This window comes from Sceloporus occidentalis, unplaced genomic scaffold, assembly GCF_023333645.1.
Source record: "Sceloporus occidentalis isolate IW3139 unplaced genomic scaffold, rSceOcc1.0.p SCAF_177, whole genome shotgun sequence".
Taxonomy (NCBI): domain Eukaryota; kingdom Metazoa; phylum Chordata; class Lepidosauria; order Squamata; family Phrynosomatidae; genus Sceloporus; species Sceloporus occidentalis.
Genome location: NW_028317157.1, coordinates 901,064 through 920,389, shown reverse-complemented (window position 1 = coordinate 920,389; position 19,326 = coordinate 901,064). Strand labels below are relative to the sequence as shown.

General features: G+C 39.1%; 1 protein-coding gene across 4 annotated transcripts in view; it reads left to right on the top strand.

Moving 5' to 3' along the window:
• The window catches only part of LOC149278884 (zona pellucida-binding protein 1-like), an 87,756-nt gene that overhangs the window by 43,072 nt on the left and 25,358 nt on the right, over positions 1-19,326 (top strand). For all 4 annotated transcript variants that reach the window (XR_016278614.1, XR_016278615.1, XM_089501628.1 and 1 more), the window contains exons 6-7: positions 7,788-7,864; positions 14,732-14,909. Coding sequence is in view for 2 of the 4 variants with exons in the window: in XM_089501628.1 (XP_089357754.1) it covers positions 7,788-7,864; positions 14,732-14,909 (255 nt within the window). In the remaining 2 variants the exon portion in view is untranslated. The remainder of the gene's footprint in view (positions 1-7,787; positions 7,865-14,731; positions 14,910-19,326) is intronic.

The following is a 19,326-nucleotide window of genomic DNA, read 5'->3' as shown; positions in this document are numbered from 1 at the left end:
TTAGCTTTTTGATTCTGGTAAATCGCTTTAACTCATTCAATAAATTTGTCTTCCATATTCATTTTTCCCAATACATGATACGATAGCTTCCAGGAGACATTGTCAAAGGCCTTCTCGATGTCAAAAAAGAAAACTGCCAGTTTTAGGAGGGGGGGGGGGTTCACTGTGGACTTCATGATATTCTATCAAGTCTACAATATCTTTGATGAATCTTTTTGGAATAAACCCCCTTTGATCTTTCTGAATAATAGTTGTCATTATCTTTTTTGTGTGTGTCTTTCTGCTAATATACTTGCAAAGAGCTTATAATCATTATTCAGCAATGATATTGGCCTGTACTTCTTTACTAAAGTATGGTCCTTTTCCTCTTTAGGAATTAGAGATACAGTATTATGGTCTCTTTCCAGGTCGGGGGGAAAATACCCCTCTTTTAATATGTTCATCACCTCCTTTGATGGTTCCACTAGAACATCCTGGAGAGTTTTATAGTATTGTGATGTTAGACCATCTGGGCCTGGTGATTTACTGGTTTTGCTATTTTGAATACTTTTAATAACTTCTATCGAGGAGATAAGTTGGTTCAGAAGTTATCTTTGTTCTTCATTAATTTTTGGCAAATCCATATTTTCTATATATTGATGTATTTTTTCTTGTTCTTTTGTATGCTGTCTATATAATTTTGCAAAAAAATTATGAAATATCTTTATTATGTTTTTTTGTTCTGTATGTATAGTTTTTCCATCATTGACGGAAATTTATTTTTTCTCTTTTCTCTCTTAATTTATGGGCAAGCCACCTCCCCGATTTATCTGAGTATTGAAATTCATTCAGTTTAAGATATTTCATTTTTTTCTCAATTTCTTCTGTCATTTTTATCAAAATTTGTTTTCAAAGAATTTTTATCTCTTTGTTGATTTCAGTATTTTTAGGATCTTTTTGTAAATCCTTTTCCTTCTTTTTTAATTGGATCGTGATGTCCTGAAGTTTTTATTTCTGTTTCTTTTTATATTCAAAGGTTTTTTTTTTTTGATAAAAAAGCCCCTCTTTACTGCTTTCAAGGCCTCCCACCTATTTATCTCATTAGTATCTTTTTCTGTATTTTCTTCAAAATGCCATTTTAGTGCTTGTTTTGCTTTATCCACTATTTCTGGGTTTTGTAGCAATTTTTCATTTAGAAACCAATTATAAGTCTTTTTCATTTTTTAATCCTTAGATTAATAGGATTATGCTCAGACAGAATTTTAGGTAAGATGTCCATTTTCTCTATTTGGGTGCACAGAGATTTAGCAGTTAGAAAGAAATCAGTCCTTGAAAAAGTTTTGTGCCTTTCGGAATAAAATGTATAGTCCTTTGGTTCTCCATACAAATGTCTCCAGACATCTAATAATTCAAAATGTTCCTTCAATTTAAAGAAGGTTTGTGGAAGTTTACCTTGGTTTCTTTTCTTTTTTTTATCACCTCATCTGTCCAAATTAGGATTTATGACTGCATTCCAATCCCCTAACATAATAATTGTTTTATAATCAAATTTGGAGATAATATTAAATAATGATTGAAAATATTTTTCTCTTTTTTTCTTGAGGGCCATAGATGCCCACTAGAAGTATTTTTTGATTTTCAGTATTTATTTCAATTCCTAAATAATGTCCTTTCTCATCGCTAAACACCTCTTTAGCTGGTATTGATTACTTAACATAAATGACTATTCCTTTTTTCCTCTTTGGTGAAGATGAAATGAATTCATTCCCTAATTTCTTATTTTTTTTAACAATCTTATATCTCTCTGCTTTATGTGGGTCTCTTGCAGGCAAATTACATCTTTTTTGATTTTCCCTAAATAATGGTAGACTTTTTTCCTTTTTATTGGTGTTATTCCAGGATAAAATGTCCATATCTAGTTCTTGTTCCCTTTACTTTTACTATTAACTCTCCTTCCTTATATTAAATATTTGATTTACCTTTTTTTCTGCCTTAAATGCTTCTTCCTCTTCTGATGAAAGATCGGTCCCCCTTGTTCCTCTTTACTAGGGTATTGGTCTTCCTCTTCTTCCTCTTCATTCAGTATTTGTAGTTCTTCTTTAGAGTCGGGATCTTTTCTCTCTTTTTTTTGTTTTCTTCTTCACCGTCTGTTTCAATCTTTTCTTCATCTCCTGTATTTTTCCTCTCGATTTGCTTCCCATATTTTCTCCAAAAGGCCTCTGCTCTTTGTATTGTCGTCAGCTTGTACCATTTTAAATTCCATTTAACAGAGATTCCTTCAAGATTCTCCCATCTATACAGGATTTTATTTTTATTAAGCTTTGATGTAATGAATTTATAATCTCCTTTCTTTTTCAGAATTCTTTTTGGGATGTCTTTAAAAAATTTTAACTCCTCCCCCTCAATTTGTAAGGTTCTTTCATAACTTAAAAAGAGTATCTCATCTGGAATCTTTTTTCTGAAAAAGGTAATAACTATGATCCTGGGTAGATTCTTTTCTTTGGCTATTCTATAGTTAACTCTGAAGGTCTTTTTTTATTTCTTTAACAAATTCTGACTGTGGAATTTCCATAAAATCTGCCAGTGCTGGAACTAGATGTTCATACAAGTCCTCATATTTTGTCTCCTTTAGCCCTCTTAATTTTTACAAAATTTTCTCTTAGTTTCAGTTCCTCTAACGCCTTCATGTCCAATTGCATCTCCTGGTGTTGTTTTATCTAGGCCGTTTTTTCATCTAAGGATTGTGTTTTTTCTTCTAATTTGTCAATTCTTGTTATTACTTGATTTATCTCTTTCACTACTTCCTCTAGTGATTCTTTAATTCCTTTTAATTCTGTCTTCAGTTCCGATTTTATATCTTGTTTCAGATCTTTTCTCAGTTCTTTCATAGAATCATAGAATCATAGAATCATAGAATCGTAGAGTTGGAAGAGACCACTAGGGCCATCCAGTCCAACCCCCTGCCATGCAGGAAATCCAAATCAAAGCATCCCTGACAGATGGCCATCCAGCCTCTGTTTAAAGACCTCCAAGGAAGGAGACTCTATCACCCTCCGAGGGAGTGCATTCCACTGTCGAACAGCCCTTACTGTCAGGAAGTTCCTCCTAATGTTCAGGTGGAATCTCTTTTCCTGTAGCTTGCATCCATTGTTCCGGGTCCTGTTCTCTGGAGCAGCAGAAAACAAGCTTGCTCCCTCCTCAATATGACATCCTTTCAAATATTTAAACAGGGCTATCATATCACCTCTTAACCTTCCCTTCTCCAGACTAAACATCCCCAGCTCCCTAAGTCGTTCCTCATAGGGCATGGTCTCCAGACCCTTCACCATTTTTGTCGCCCTCCTTTGGAAACGCTCCAGTTTCTCAATGTCCTTTTTGAATTGTGGCGCCCAGAACTGGACACAATATTCTAGGTGGGGCCTGACCAGAGCAGAATACAGTGGCACTATTACTTCTCTTGATCTAGACACTATACCTCTATTGATGCAGCCTAAAATAGCATTGGCCTTTTTAGCTGCCGCATCACACTGTTCACTCATGTTCAACTTGTGGTCTACTTGGACTCTTAGATCCCTTTCACACGTAGTTGCATTCAGCCAGGTGTCACCCATCCTATATCTGTGCATTTTATTTTTCCGCCCTAAGTGCAATACCTTACATTTCTCTGTGTTGAATTTCATTTTGTTAGCTTTGGCCCAGCTTTCTAGTCTATTCAGGTCGTTTTGAATCTTGATCCTGTCCTCTGGGGTATTAGCTATTCCTCCTAATTTGGTGTCATCTGCAAATTTGATAAGTATGCTCCCAATTCTGTCATCCAGGTCATTGATAAAGATGTTGAATAGCACTGGGCCCAGGACAGAGCCCTGTGGGACCCCACTGGTCACTTCTCTCCAGGATGAAAAGGAGCCATTGTTGAGCACCCTTTGGGTTCGGCCGGTCAACCAGTTACAGATCCATTTAACAGTTCCTTTGTCTAGCCCACATTTTACAAGCTTGTTTGCAAGAATGTCATGGGAAACCTTGTCAAAGGCCTTACTGAAATCTAGATATACTATATCCACAGCATTCCCTTCGTCTACCAAGCTGGTAATTTTATCAAAGAAAGAGATTAGGTTTGTCTGGCATGACTTGTTTCTCTGAAACCCATGTTGACTTTTTGTGATTATGGCATTGCCTTCTAGATGTTCACAGACTCTCTGTTTAATGATCTGCTCCAGAATCTTTCCTAGAACTGATGTCAGACTAACTGGACGATAATTGTTGGGATCCTCTTTTTTCCCCTTTTTGAAGATGGGGACAACGTTTGCCCTTCGCCAGTCTGCTGGGATCTCTCCTGTTCTCCAGGAGTTTTCAAATATGATTGCCAATGGCTCCGATATTACTTTTGCCAGTTCTTTTAATACCCTTGGATGGAGTTCATCTGGTCCCGGAGACTTAAATTCATTTAGATTAACAAGGTGTTCCTCTACTATCTCTTTACTTATTCTGTGCTGAAATTCCCCTATTCTGTCCTCTGCTCCTTTATCCTCAGGTTGAGCACCCTTTGCCTTTTCTGAGAAGACTGAGGCAAAGAAGGTGTTGAGTAATTCTGCCTTTTCTCTATCTCCTGTTAGCATTTTGCCATCTTCTCCACGCAGTGGCCCTACCGTTTCCTTCTTCTTCCTCTTGCTGCGGACATATCCAAAAAAGCCCTTTTTATTGTTCTTAACCTCTCTAGCAAGCCTGAGTTCGTTCTGCGCTTTAGCTTTTCTGACTTTACCCCTACACATGCCTGCTATTTCTTTGAATTCCTTTTTTGTGATTTCCCCCTTTTTTCCATTTCTTATACATGTTCTGTTTCAAACTTAGCTCAGTTGAAAGTTCCTTAGTCATCCATCCTGGTTTCTTGAGACACCTCCCGTTTTTCTTTCTCACTGGAACTGTTTGAAATTGTGCCTTCATTATCTCTCTTTTGAGAAACTCCCATCCATCCTGAACTCCTTTATCTTTTAGTATTTCTGACCATGGAATCGCCCTCAATACTTCTCTAAGTTTACTGAAATTCGCTCTCCTAAAGTCTAGGATGCGTGTCTGACTATGCCTGGCTTCTCCTTTCCACTGTATAACAAACTCCAGGAGAACATGGTCACTTCCACCTAATGATCCCACCATCTGCTTTCATCTGCTGCTTCTAATTATTTTCCATTTTCTTCTCCATCTCTGCTGTTAATCTTTTAACTTTGTCCATAATTGAGGGTTGATCCAATTAATTTCTTCTATTAGATTGTGTCACTGCTCTCGTTGAAGTTGCTCTACTACTCATGTAATATAATATTAATTCCTGCTGATTATTTAATCAAATAGGATAGCAGACAATAGCCGAGTTACTTATAATCGAAATGTTTGATTTAAGTCTTCTTCCCCTCAACTAAGCTACTGTACAATTGATTCAATTTTTCCCCTTTGTTGTTGTTTTTATTTTTTTATTTTTTTATTTTTGTATTTGTGTGTATATATATATATATATATATATATATATATAGTTAGATGTTATTTTAACTATTTTTCAATATAATTTGCAAAGAGAAAGAAGAAGGGGAAAAATTTAAACAGGAATTAAATTCCCAGTTCTCTAGATCTTTGCTCTCCTTCTACAGAACACAAGTAGCTTTTGGACTCAGGTTCTCTCCGCTCTAATTCTGTTTCTTCATTTTCCTTGATTTTATTTTAACTTTCATCACTTTTCCTTTTTTTTCTTTAAAGAGATTCGAGTAGATTTCTTCTTTTTATTGAAAGGATTACTTGGAGTCAGTCTCTGTCTTACTGTATAGATCACACTTTCTCCTTGTTATATAAGATTTTCTTCGTTTTCCCAACTTTACTTGGTATATTCTATCCCTTCTACTGGCATTCGTCCATCTGGGAAATGCTGTTTAAGTTTTTATATTTTTATATTTTTTATCTTGCGGTGCCTTTTCCTTCCCCTTCTTAGTCCTCATCGAAAGAAATTGCTGCCCATCCTCCTGTCCTCTATTCCGTCGGGTCTTTGTCTCTCTCTGTCTGTTTTTACTCCTTTCTCTTTTCCCTTCTCAGACTTCTTTGAAATAAATCACTGCCCTTTCCTCCTGTCCTCTATTCTGTCGCTTCTCTCTCTCTCTCTTTCTCTCTCTCTTTCTGTTTTTACTCCTTTCTCCTTCCCCTTCTCAAACGTCTTTGTCCAATTGGGAAGCGCTGTTTAAGTTTTTATATTTTATCTCTTGCTGTACTTTCTCCTTCCCCTTCTCAGTCCTCTTCAAAAGAAATCGCTACCCCGTCCTCCTGTTCTCTATTCCATCCATCCAATCTTGCAGCATTCAGGCTTATATATTTCAAAACTTGCCTTCTTCTATCTTTTTTTAAAAAGTACCAGCAGTGGTGCTTCAGCCTCGGGGGCATTCGTCTCGGCTCCCTCTGCTTCTCTTCAGTTCGCCTCCAATTTTCCACCCTCCGGTGTCCATTGGAGAAAGAGCTGTTGAAAAGTAGGTAATAAGCCTCTGTGAGGTCCCTCTAGACCCCCCTATTTCTAGAGGGTGTTGCCATTAGAGCTTGAAAAGAATGTAACAATAAAGCCTGTGGTTTTACTGTGGAAAAGTTTTTTGGTGGAGCTCAGCCAAAACACTCTTCACACCTCCATTCGCCGGCAGGAAGTTCAGAATCTGCTCTTTCTGACTGCCCGGTTTAGGACCACGGTAGTGGCCAAGATTGGGACTGGGCACATGTGGTTGCCATGGTCCTGGTGTGAATGATGCCAGCATGGCCTCACACCACTTGACCAGTCTGTTTTGGGCCAATGCTTATGGCTTGTCTCCAGGGGAACCAGATAGGATGCTATCTTTGGAAGATCAGTGGTCTGCTGATGATCTCCTTCCCACCTCCTTAAAGGAAGTATTGCTAGGTGTTCCACATGCTAGTACATGTATGAGTCACAGATACCATGAAGAAGAAGAACAGGTTACTTACCTGTAAGTCTGGTTCCTCCAGTAGTCATCTGCAAATTTACTCAAACCAACCTCCTTACCACTAGGGCTCATTCCCTCAGCCTTGATTTTATAAGATGTGTTGAACTCGAAACTGGAATTGGGTGGGAACAAGACTATATAGAATCACGATGGAAGGGTGCGGAGTTCCTGCCAAAAAGACACTGGACGTTATCAGACAAGGGAAATTGGAAGTATAATTCAATGGCAATCCGAACGCAATCATGGTGTTTAATGTTATTATGTGATAGACTACCATACGCAATTTTGGGCAATGGCAAGCTATTTTCGGGCAATGGGACGTCAGTTCGAACGCAATTCAAATTCACATAAATTCGCTGAACTAGCGATTTCACGTGAATGCATTCTTGCCCCACTTTCTTTTCATTCGAAATTAAGAGACATTCCTCCCGTATGATAAACTCCACTGTCTCCAGTTCTGTATGTTTCCAGTGGTTTCTGTATAGGTGCAGAAAAACTCATACATGTGAGTTCACAGACAACTCCGTGAAGAACCAGTTACAAGTAAGCAACCTGTTTTTACAAGGCCTGGTTTACTTTGACTGGAAATGCTTTTCTATTTTCTACCATTCACTTTAGCTTCTTGAATGTGCTGCTCTTTGCATTCTTTCTGTAAACAGCGAACAACGTTAGTGAAACTACTTTCTTTTCAGTCATGTGGGTATGACAATATTTGAAACCACCCTAACTATATTAAAAGTGTTTTTTAAAAGGTTCCTGATCTCTGGAATACAAGAATGCTTTTGGTGTACAATGAATGTGTTTCCCTTATGAAGTGATTTTTTTTTACAGTTTCTTCTACAGATGCAGAAAAAAGCAAAAGTACGTGTCAACAAAATATATGTGATGTAACAAGAAGATTACGAAAGGTAGTATGGATTCATTTGAGAGGAAATAAAACAAAGAAAATGTCTTTCTGTTTCTAGTTGTGAAAAGAATGTCTTTAAAATTATTTATCCTAAAGTAGGGACTGCAAGGGATTGTTGTTATTGCTGTTGTTGTTGTTGTTGTGTACTTTCAAGTTGTTTCCAACTTATGGCTATCCTAAGACAAACCTATCATGGGGTTTTCTGGGACTGACAGTGTGTGATTTGCCCAAGATCAGCCAGTAGGTTTTCATGGATGACTGAGGAACCAAACCCTGATCTCCAGAGTTGTAGTACAATACTCAAACCACTAAACCATGCTGGCATTCTCATTGCAAGGTACATGTGAAGTCAAATAGGAGATTTTCATAATTGAAATGGGGAAGGTGCCTGGTGCATCTTAGCAGTTAAATAAAGGATAGCAGTTCAGCTTAACAGGTTTGTAACAGCTGAATAACAGAAAGTAGTGATAGTCAGTACTTACAAAGGTGTGACATCCTCCAAAGATCTATATTGAATCCAGAGCTGTTTAACTTATTTATAAATTCATTCATTATTAGACCAGCAGGAAAAAGTAAAATCACTGCAATCATAAAACAAAATTAAACCCACCAATATCTAAAGAACTAAATTAAAATCCCTGGGAGAATAATACATTTTCATGGAACTAAAACCACCATGATAGATAATCCTCTTTCAGAAGTTCATTGGTACAGCTAGCATGCTACTAATGAAAAATCCATGTCTTCTATAGCTTTGCCTTATTTGGTGGGTCATCTGCAGGAAGGGCCTTGGATTTTAATTAAGTATGTATATATGGGAAGACAGGGACGTAGCTAGGATTTTAGGAAGGGGGGCGTCCAGACTAAGTGCCACCATTATAATGGGGCTTGGGTGCGGCGGCGCAGCAGCGCACACCATTCGTTTTTCTAATGGAAGGGGGGGGCGGAACCCAAGAACCCCCTCCCTTGGCTACGTCCCTGGGGAGGAGACATTCCTTCAGGTAACCTCACATCAGGCCCTATAGGGTTTTAAAGGACTACAGACAGTACAGCTGTGTTGTTGGTTTGTACTGTAAGCTCAGGTTAAGGCAGCTCGATGAGAGACAAAGTGTCAAATGATCCTGCTATCAGCAGTCCTGCTCACATCTTGGAAACTAGGGGCTGTGGCTACCTTTATTAAGTCAAATAAACTGTAATTCAGTCTTTCTCTTTTCCTTCTCTTTTCATTTCCCCCCAGCTTTCTTATCTTTTTCAGTGAGACATTATTTATTATAATATTCCCTAAATATTATACATTTAGTTTAGTCAGCTTGGCTTCTAGGGGAAAAAAACAGGACTGATTTGCTCTTGGACTCATTTTTCTTTTTGGTGGTTCTTGGTTTCCATAATACTCCACCAGCACGTTTCAAATGTGTGTTTTTTCCCCTCTTTGCTTTTTCTTTTTGATGCATTCCAGCTTTCAATCTGCCATGTTCTACATATAAATTATAAATAGATAACCTTGTTTAACACTTTTGCCAGTTGGAAACCATTCAAATTCTTCAGGTTACATTCTGCCAGTGGCTTCTTTCCAGAGCATTATACACATATACACATAAGAACAATCAGTTGTACTGTTTCCCAAATCTTTTTTTAGATTGATCCATAATTTTTATGAACTATACAGTCAAAGACTATGCTGCATTCTTTGAAACACAGATGGATTTTCTTCTGAAATTCTTTGGAATGTTCTATTATCCAGTATATAGTGCCTCTTACTTTTCTGAATCCAACTTGGTTGCTGTCAAGTTGATTTTGACTAATGACCCGATGAATGAAAGACCTCCAAGTCCCCCTATTTATTTATTTATTTATTTATTTATTTAATGGTATTTATACCCCGCCCTTCAGCCCTAAAGGCTATCAGAGCTGCTTACAATTATTATTTTTAATTAGCCGGTTCCCTGCCCTCAGGCTTACAGTCTAAAAGACACGACACAAAAGGAGAAGGGAAAGGTGGTGGGAAAGGGGATGAGGTTCAGTGGTTATTCTCTCCCTCTGAGGCCTGGACCAAGGCAGATGGACTGGAGGGAGGGCTCTACTTCTTCTTCTTCAGGCTAGCCTTGGTGGAGCTGGGCCTGCCTGTTCACTCCCTCACAGGCCGAAGGATGACAGCTATCACCAACAGTCCTGCTCAGGTCTTGCAGACTCAGGGATGTGGCTTCCTTGATTGACTCTATCCATCTGGGACATGGTCTTCCTCTTTTCCTTCCACCTTCTACTTTAACGAGCATTATAGTATTTTGTAGTGAGTCATTTCTTCTCATGATATGTCCAAAGTATGAATGTCTCAGTTTAGTCCTTTTGGTTTCTAGTGAGAGTACAAGCTTCTACTCTAGTACACATTTATTTGTATTTGTCTTTTTAGCAGTCCACAGTATCATTAGGATGCTTCTGCATTTCAAATGAGTTGATATTCTAGAGTCATAGAGTCATAGTGTTGGAAAAGACCACAACAACTATCCAGTCCAACCCCTGCCATGCAGGAATACATATTCAAAGAACTCTCAACAGGTAGACATCCAGCTTCTGTTTAAAAACTACGAAGAAGGAGAAACCACCATACTCTGATGGATCATGTTGCATTGTCAAACAGCTCCCACAATCAGGAAATTATTCCTAATGTTGAGCTGGAATCTCTTTTCCTGTAGTTTGAATCCATTGTTCCGGAGCTGCAGAAAACAAGCTTACTCCATCCTCAATATGATATCCCTTCAAATATTTAAACAGGGCTATCATATCATCTCTTAACCTTCTCTTCACAAAGCTAAACATACCCAGTTCTCTAAGTCACTCCTAGGTCATGGTTTCCACCCTCCTCTGGACACATTCCTGCTTGTCAACACCCTTTTTTGAATTGTGGTGCCCAGAAATGGACACAATATTCCAGGTGAGGTATGATCAATGTAGCATAGAGTGGTACTATTACTTCCCTCAATCTAGACACAATACTTCAGTTGATGCAGCCTAGAATTGCATTGGCTTTTCTAGCTGCCACATCACACTTTTGACTCACGTTCAATTTGTAGTCTACTACTAGATCACTTTCACATGTACTGTTGTCAAGCCAGATGCCCCCCATCCTATATCTCTGCATTTTGTTTTTGCTGTGTGTGTGAAGTACTTTACATTTCTCCCTGTTGAAATTCATTTTGTTAGTTTTGGCTCAGCTTTCTAGTTTATTAATGCCAGTTTGAATGTTGATCCTCTCCACTGGAGTATTAGCTACTCCTCTTAATTTGGTGTCATCTACAAATTTCATAAGCATGCCCTCTATTCCTTCATCCAAGTCATAAATGAAGATGCTGACTAGCTCTGGGCCCAGGATAGAACCCTGTGGCATTATGCTCGTCACTTCTGTCCAGGATGAAGAGGACCCATTGGGTTCTACTGGTCAACCAGTTTACAAATCCACCTAACAGTAGCATTGTCTAGCCCACATTTTACTAGCTTGTTTGCAAGAATATCATGGGGGACTTTGTTGAACACCTTACAGAAATCAAGATATACTACATCCACAGCATTCCCTTCATTTATCAAGTTGGTAATTATATCAAAAAAGTGATCAGATTAGTCTGGCATGACTTGTTTTTTGAGAAACCTGTGTGTATTTTTTGTGATTATGGCATTTCCTTCATGCTTACAGACTCTCTATTTAATGATCTTCTCTATTCTTCTTGGAATGAATTAGGCATATATAGAATCACAGAATCATAGAGTTGGAAGGGAGCACAAGGGCCATCCAGTCCAACTCCCTGCCATACAGGAATACACAATCAAAACAGTCCTGACAGATGGCCATCCAGCTTCTGTTTAAAACCATCCACTCTTTCATCTCTTCTGTGTAGTTCTTCCATATATTGCTTCACCTTTTCTCAATTTTGTAGTGGTTATGTGATGTGTTTGCCTGTCTCTACTCTTCAATTAAATTTCCATTTGCTTTCTTAAGTTTCTTGGAAGGAGTATCTCATTCACCCTTTTTGTGCTCCTCCATTTCTTTGCATTGATTATTATGATAGTTTCCTTTGTTTCTACATATAGTTCACTAATCAGTTGTAGTCAGATATCTGACCCTGTTTCTTTCTTCTTCTATTTTCATTCATTGTTAACTATGGGCCAAAAGGACTGTGGGGCGGCTGCGGTGGCACCATTCATGCCAGGACCACAACACGCATACACACCTGGCCCCAGTTCAGGCTGCCACTGCAGTTCTGAACTGGGCAACAGGAAGGAGTGGTTTCTTCCTGCTTCTTTTTTGCCCAGTTTTTTTGGTGATGGCTCTTCATCAGCACAATATCCATCCACACTCAGGCCATGTGTCATCTGAACACTACGCCCCAAATACAGCCAGAAACTGCATAATTTCGCCCATCTGTTTTGGGCCTATTTGAAAAGTTTCTTCAGTATGCCCATCAGGTTTTCTTTCCTTTTGGCTGTCAAATGTAGCCTTTTTGCATTCTTCCCTAATGATATCCTTGGTTTTATTTTTTTGTTTTGTTTTGTTTTAAAATTAATTACAACTGCTTAGTAGTATACATCTGTTTTTAACGGATCCTTTAATTCTTCAGATATATTTTCTACATTTTATTTTGGCCCTATGACTGATTTATTGTTCTTGTTTATTATACTGTAATCTTTCATAATAGTTGTTAACTGTCTGTGCCACAGGCTGCTCCTGCTCTTGTTTTGGCAATCACATTCTTCATTATGCAGAGATTGGGTTGTTTTTACCAAATCTTTTTGTTCACCTGTGTGTGTGTGTGTGTGTGTGTGTGCGAGTGCGTGCGCGTGTGTGCGCACATAGACCATTACATTTTATTAGCTGTCTGGACCAAAATCTTTCTGAGATGCACAACTGCTAAATGTCATTTTAGTGCTATCATGTTATGATGTTTCCAACCTGTAGTTTATATTTCTGTTCACTATTGAGAATTTCCTTCTGTTTTAGACTCATTATATGTTGAAATTCTTTGTCAGTTCTAGCCTGATACTTCTTATTGTTGACAGATATAAGAAGTACTCCTCAGACACCTTTAATTATAGTAATACAGTGATATTTAACAAGTGTTCATAGGTTAGTAATTATAAACAAAAGCAATTATTATATAATACATTCTAGTATCCTGTTTGTGTGGGCTGTCAAGGTTCTTTCATGCTGTGTGTTGCATGTGCATAGCTTCCATTGCTGACCAACTCAGGAACAAAACCAGACACAGAGAACTAGGTTACAAAATGGGCAACTTTATTTAACTCAACCTATTTAACATATTTCTTCGATATCTGCAGAAAACTAGGGGGAGTAACCAAGTGCGGGAATAGCTGGGGAAGATGTTCTACTTCCAGACCACATTCCCCAGCCTCCCCTGGGGCAATCCAGATCCAAGTGCGCAGCCAGCCCACATCCAGAAGGCCAACCCAAGAATCCATCATTTAACTCACAAGGGTTTAAATCTTAGGCCAGCCCCAAGGCAAGTCTCTGTCCCCTCTTGTTTAGTCACAAGACCTAAAATTTAGTTCCAGAGACTTCACCTTCCCCCTTTAAGAGGGTGCTGAGGTGTTCGCCTGAACTTCTATCTCCCTCACCTATGCCATGTAACCTATTTATGACCACACCCTAGCCAATTGTCTCAATCCCCAAACAATAGTGTGGGCTAGGCAAAAGCCCTTGAAAAGGGGAGGAGATTCCCATCTGGCCCCAAAGCAACCAGAAGAAATCTCACACTGCTGTAGAGGTGGGAGTGTGGGCCAGCACTTGGAAAGGGGGAGAGTGAGGGGTGGTGGGCAGGCCTTAAATAAGCTAAGCCCCATCCTACCACTCTCCCAGCACAGCTCAGCCCACCATGTTTTTATTTAAAACTGGTGGTCTCTTCACCTGAGAGGCAAGCAAAACCTCCTTGCTCAGTCACTTGATCGGGAGAAAAGCATTGTCACCTTTCAGAACAGGAATTTCAGAATAGGATGGGAACCACTAAAAAATGTTGCTTTGAAAACAGCAGGTTATGCTATTTCTGAAATAAATCCCTTAAGATAGGGATGGAGTATGGACAGCCCTCCAGGTGTTGTTAAACTGCAACTTGCATCTCCCCTGACCACTGCTTATTTTGCATGGGCTGATGGGAGATGCAGTCCAGAAATATCCAGAGGGTCATATTTCCAGCCTTAATTTAATAATATTGTGGAAGTACATAAAGATGAAAAACAATATTTAATAATTCACAGATCCTGTTAAATAGTGAATTCCTACATACTCATAAGTTAGGGCCAAGGGAGACTGGCAGCTTCAGCTGGCTTCGAGATGGTTTGGGGGCATGGCATTTACACGCACCATGTCCCCAAGTTACCCAGAAGTCACCAGGTGGCTTCTGGGCGACTTGGGGACATGGTGTTTAGATGCAACATGTCCCAGAGGTGAAGGGGCAGCTTTTTTCCACCCCAAATATTCTAGTTCATACTCGTGTCTAAAATTGAAATAGAAATAGTAATTTGTTTAGTTGTGTAGCATCAACTGTATTCTATTTTCCATGCATAAAATTAATATCTTAAAATAAGAAGGAAAAGACTCAGAAAAAGGTTTTTTACAATGTAGTTGCAGTTATTAGACTATTTAACTCTGCCCTTTGGTAATGCAAAGGAAGATCTCAGGCAAACATATTTCTCCCACTCAACAAATTAGTATACTTTTATTTTACACAACACAAACATCATTACATTAAACAATGAAGTTTAGCAAAACAAAGTTAATGATACTGTACTAAAGTTTTTCTCTAGTAGATAAGAAGAAAGATTGCTTTGTATTTTTCTACAAGAAAATAATTTCTGTCTCCTTCAGGCAAAAGACCTAATAGAAAAATTTTTTAGCCAACAAGTTGAAGTTCTTGGGAAAAGGACAGCACCACTACCAGAAATCTACTATATTGAAGGCACTCTGCAAATGGTGTGGGTTAATCGCTGTGTTCCAGGCTATGGAATTAATCCTCTGCTACATCCAGATTGTCCCAGTTGTTGTGGTAGGTAAAAAATGTAGCAATAACCTCAGTTCCAAAACTGAATTTTAAAGATTTGTCAAGTTGTTTTCTATTTAGATAGAATCAACAGTTAGCTATTTGTATTATAATTTCAAGTATTCATAGACAGTTGCACAGTTCATGGTATAGGCTGAGAAATCAGTTCTGATATCATGAAAAAATGATTAATTTAAAGTTATTCATTACTAAATCTTATTTACAGATAGCTTAATATAGTAAACTTGCACAATATTTTGGTAGGCACTTGAGAAGCTTTGTTTGCAAGCAGTGGTTTGACCAAAAACCATCAGTTTATGTATACAGCTCATACTAACATATGTATACAGCTCATACTAACATTTATATTACATAAATAACAAGTGAGCAATTGTCCCCTACTACTGTTAATGTCTCTAGACGTATTTATAGTGTAACTATTCAACTGGCTAGATTCCTCCCTTACTAAAATAACATTTGGGATTGCATGAAATAGTGCCTATCCTGCCCCAGTGCAGTCATTTGTGCCCCATCCTGCCCATTTATGTATTTGTTATTTTAAAAAAAGATTTGAAATTTATTTAGGAATTTGAACTATGTTCTCAGTATTATGGTTCAACTAGATGGCAGATGAATTCTGTCTCAGTCTGCATGTCACTGTTTTATTCCAAGGCTCATGCTGAATTTTAGGCTGCAGTTCTAACTTGGTACACTGGAACATGACATTTTTATTATGAATGTCATTAAATATCATTTATGTTGTAATCCGCCTTGATTCCCTTGGCTAAAGGTGGAGTATAAATATTATTATTATTATTATTATTATTATTATTATTATTTCAAAAGAAAACATAGAATCCTAGAGTTGAAAGAGATCACAAGGGCCATCAAGTCCAACTCCCTGACAATTAAAGCATCCCTGACAGATGGCCGTCCATCCTCTGTTTAAAGACTTCCAAGCAAGGAGACTCCACCACACTCCCAGGGAGTGCAGTTTATTCCACTGTCAAACGGCTCTTACAGTCAAAAGGTTCCTCCTAATGTTGAGGTGAAATCTCTTTTCCTGTAGCTTGCATCCATTGCTCCGTGTTCTAGTCTAGCAACAGAAAACAAGCTTACTCCATCCTCAATCTGACACCCATTCGAATACTTGAATAGGGCTATCATATCACCCCTTAACCATCTCTTTTCCAGGCTAAACATACCCAGCTCCCTAAGTCGTTCCTCATAAGGCATGCTTTCCAGACCCTTCACCATTTTGGTGGCCCTCCTCTGGACACACTCTAATTTGTCAACATCCTTTTTGAATTGTGGTGCCCAGAACTGGACACAGTATTCTAGGTGAGGCCTGATCAAAGCAGAATAGACATTACATCCCCTGATCTAGACATCAACCTTCTATTGATGCAGCTTAAAATTGCATTGGCCTTTTTACCTGCCACATCACACTGTTGACTCATGTACAAAGCTGTGGTCTACTAGGACTCCTAGATCTCTTTCACACATAATCTTGTTAAGCCAGGTGTCCACCATTCTATATCTACGCGTTTCATTTTTCTGCCCTAAATGTAGTACAGTACCTTAGATTTCTCCGTGTTGAAATTTTGTTTGTTAGCTTTGGCCCAGCTTTCTAATATATTCAGGTCTTCTTGAATTTTCAGCCTGTCCTCTGGGGTATTAGCTACTCCTCCTAATTTGGTGTCATCTGCAAATTTGATAAGCATGCCTTCTATTCCTTCATCCAAGTCATTGATAAAGATGTTGAATAGCAGTAGGCCCAGAACAGAACCCTGTGGCATCCCACTGGTCACTTCTTTCCAGGATGAAGAGACCCATTGCTGAGCACCCTTTAGGTTTGGCTGGTCAACCAATTACAAATTCATTAAATAAAATAGTGTGTAATAGAACATATTAACATTTTATACTATATTATATAAAGTACATTAAATAATATAGTATAATTATATGATATAAAGGTAAAGATAAAGGTAGTCCCTTGACATGAATCTCTAGTCGTAATGGAATGTAGGGGGCGGTCGTCATCTCTGTTACTAAGCGAAACAGCCAGTGTTACCTGAGGGCTACTCCAGTGGTCATGTGGCCAGCATAACTGCACCGAATGCCATTACCTGCCCACCGAAGTGGCACCTATTTATCTACTTGCATTTGCATGCTTTTGAACTGCTAGGCTGGAACTAGTGACAGGAACTCTCTCCATCATGCAGCACTTAGGCCCCAAATTGCCAACCTTCTGATCTTCCAGTCATCAGAATTGGCATCTTCACCACTAAGCCACATTATTATATGATATAGTTTAATAATAATGTGCATAATATGGCATATTGTATATTTATTCTAAAAACTAGAATCAAACAGAAAATACCTCTTAGGATAAATGAACAAATTGCAAAGTGTTACCTAGGCTGAAGGGCATCTTGAGAGGGAACCCAAACATTGCATTCAGTGGGGAAATTGATTTAGATCAATAGGAGTGAGAGTGCTTAGGTAACGTAAAGCCAGGGATTTTAAGCCTTGTATACCAGTTCTGGATATTAAAGAGGTCCAGAAGCAGGTTCAGAATTAATTTTCATTTTTTGTGGGTTTTTTCGACTATGAGGCCCTGTTGTAGAAGAGTTTTTCCTGACATTTTGCCAGCAGCTGTGGCCGGCATATTCAGAAAATGCTGGCATGGAAGTGAGCGGGGTATATATACTGTTGTTTGAGGAGAAGTGATTTGCATGTTAATCTGTGTATTGTTCTCTTGCTGAATGGCAAGGCCTCAGGGTGTCTATTTAATTAATGATCCATTGTCTGCTGGGGGAAAAACCCTCACTTTGGGTGATTTTTATTTGCATTTGTTGGGCCTTGATTTTGGTGTTTTTCAGGACTGGTAGCCAAACTTTGTTTAGTTTAGGGGTTTCTTCTTTCCTGTTGAAGTTGTCCAGGTGTTTATAGATTTCAATGGCTTCCCTGTGCATTCTGACCTGACAGTTGTTGGCATGATCCAGAATTTCAGAGTTTTCAAACAGCAATGTATGCCCAGGATGGTTTATAATGTGTTCTGCTACTGCTGATTTTTCTGGCTGACCCAATCTGCAATATCTCTCATGTTCCTTGATCCGTGTTTGAACACTGCGTTTGGTGGTCCATATGTAGACTTGTCCACAGCTTCACAGTATGCAGTAAACTCCTGCGGCCATGAGAGGGTCTCTCCTGTCCTATGCTGAGCGCAGCATTTGCTGGATTTTCTTGGTTGGTTTGTAGACCATTTGTAGGTTGTTTCCTCACCACTTTACCTATCCTGTCTGTAACTCCTTTGCTGTATGATAAAAATACCTTCCCTTTGGGTGGCTATTTGTCTTCACTTTTCTGGGTTTTTCTGGGTCTGGCAGCCCTTCTGATGTCTGAGCTGGAGTAACCGTTAGCCTATAGAGCCCATTGTAAGTGCTTCAATCTAGCCCAATCTAGGTGCTTCGATTCATGTTCCAGGAAGTAGGGTTCACTGATCCTTTTTGCCCCATATCCCCACTTCCTGGATGATGAATGAAATGCGATATGTGAGAATGACCAGATGTTGTTGTTATGTTGTATGCAAGTAATTTCCTGGTCCGGCATCCACCATCACACTCCTTGGTGAAAAGAATGATTCAGATTCCAGTCTTGGATGATCCCATCATGGCTAAATGCCTTGGCTTCCCCCAAGCTGAGCCATCCGGATTTCCTAATATAGTATGGCTGTTGTTCTGCGCTAGGGTGACCCCTTAAGGCTATCTGCATGTAACAGCCCTTTTTGATATTAATTTTTCATAAATCAATGAGGGGTGAGTGGGGTTTGGATCCTAGGGTAACATTAGCATGAAAAGATTTGTATTTTGTGAAATTGCATGATAGGAACTTCTATGAAGTAGGATACGCCGCAATGCTTATACATGTTGGCAGTGAGCCTGCACTGTCAGAAGTAACTACCATGACAGAGCACTGTTGCATCTGATAATACCAGCTCCCCAAAGCCTACTGTTTCAGATTGGCAGTGCCTCAACGGAAGGGTTTCATGAAGCACTGCCACACTGAATTGTTAGGGTTTTTTTTTTTTTTTTTTTTTGGGGGGGGGGGGATTAAATTCAGTCATTGGTGACTGTAAACATCCAAAATAATAAGTCCAGCTTGTAACTACTGAACAGGATGTGAGCTGCCTTGCTGAAAACCATGGGATCATGCAGATGAAGCTTGGAGTGGCCTCTAGCCACTCTGGCCCCAGTTGGCCCCTAATCAGCATGAGACCATGGTGACCGCACATAGCCGGTCCCAATCTGGGCCACCGCATTTACTGTTCCTTTTTGTGCCAGCTCTTCCAGGTTGTAGCTCTCTTTGTATGCTCTCCACGTGGCTTCCGGATGTTTTTGGGGCATCTGCATGCCCCACC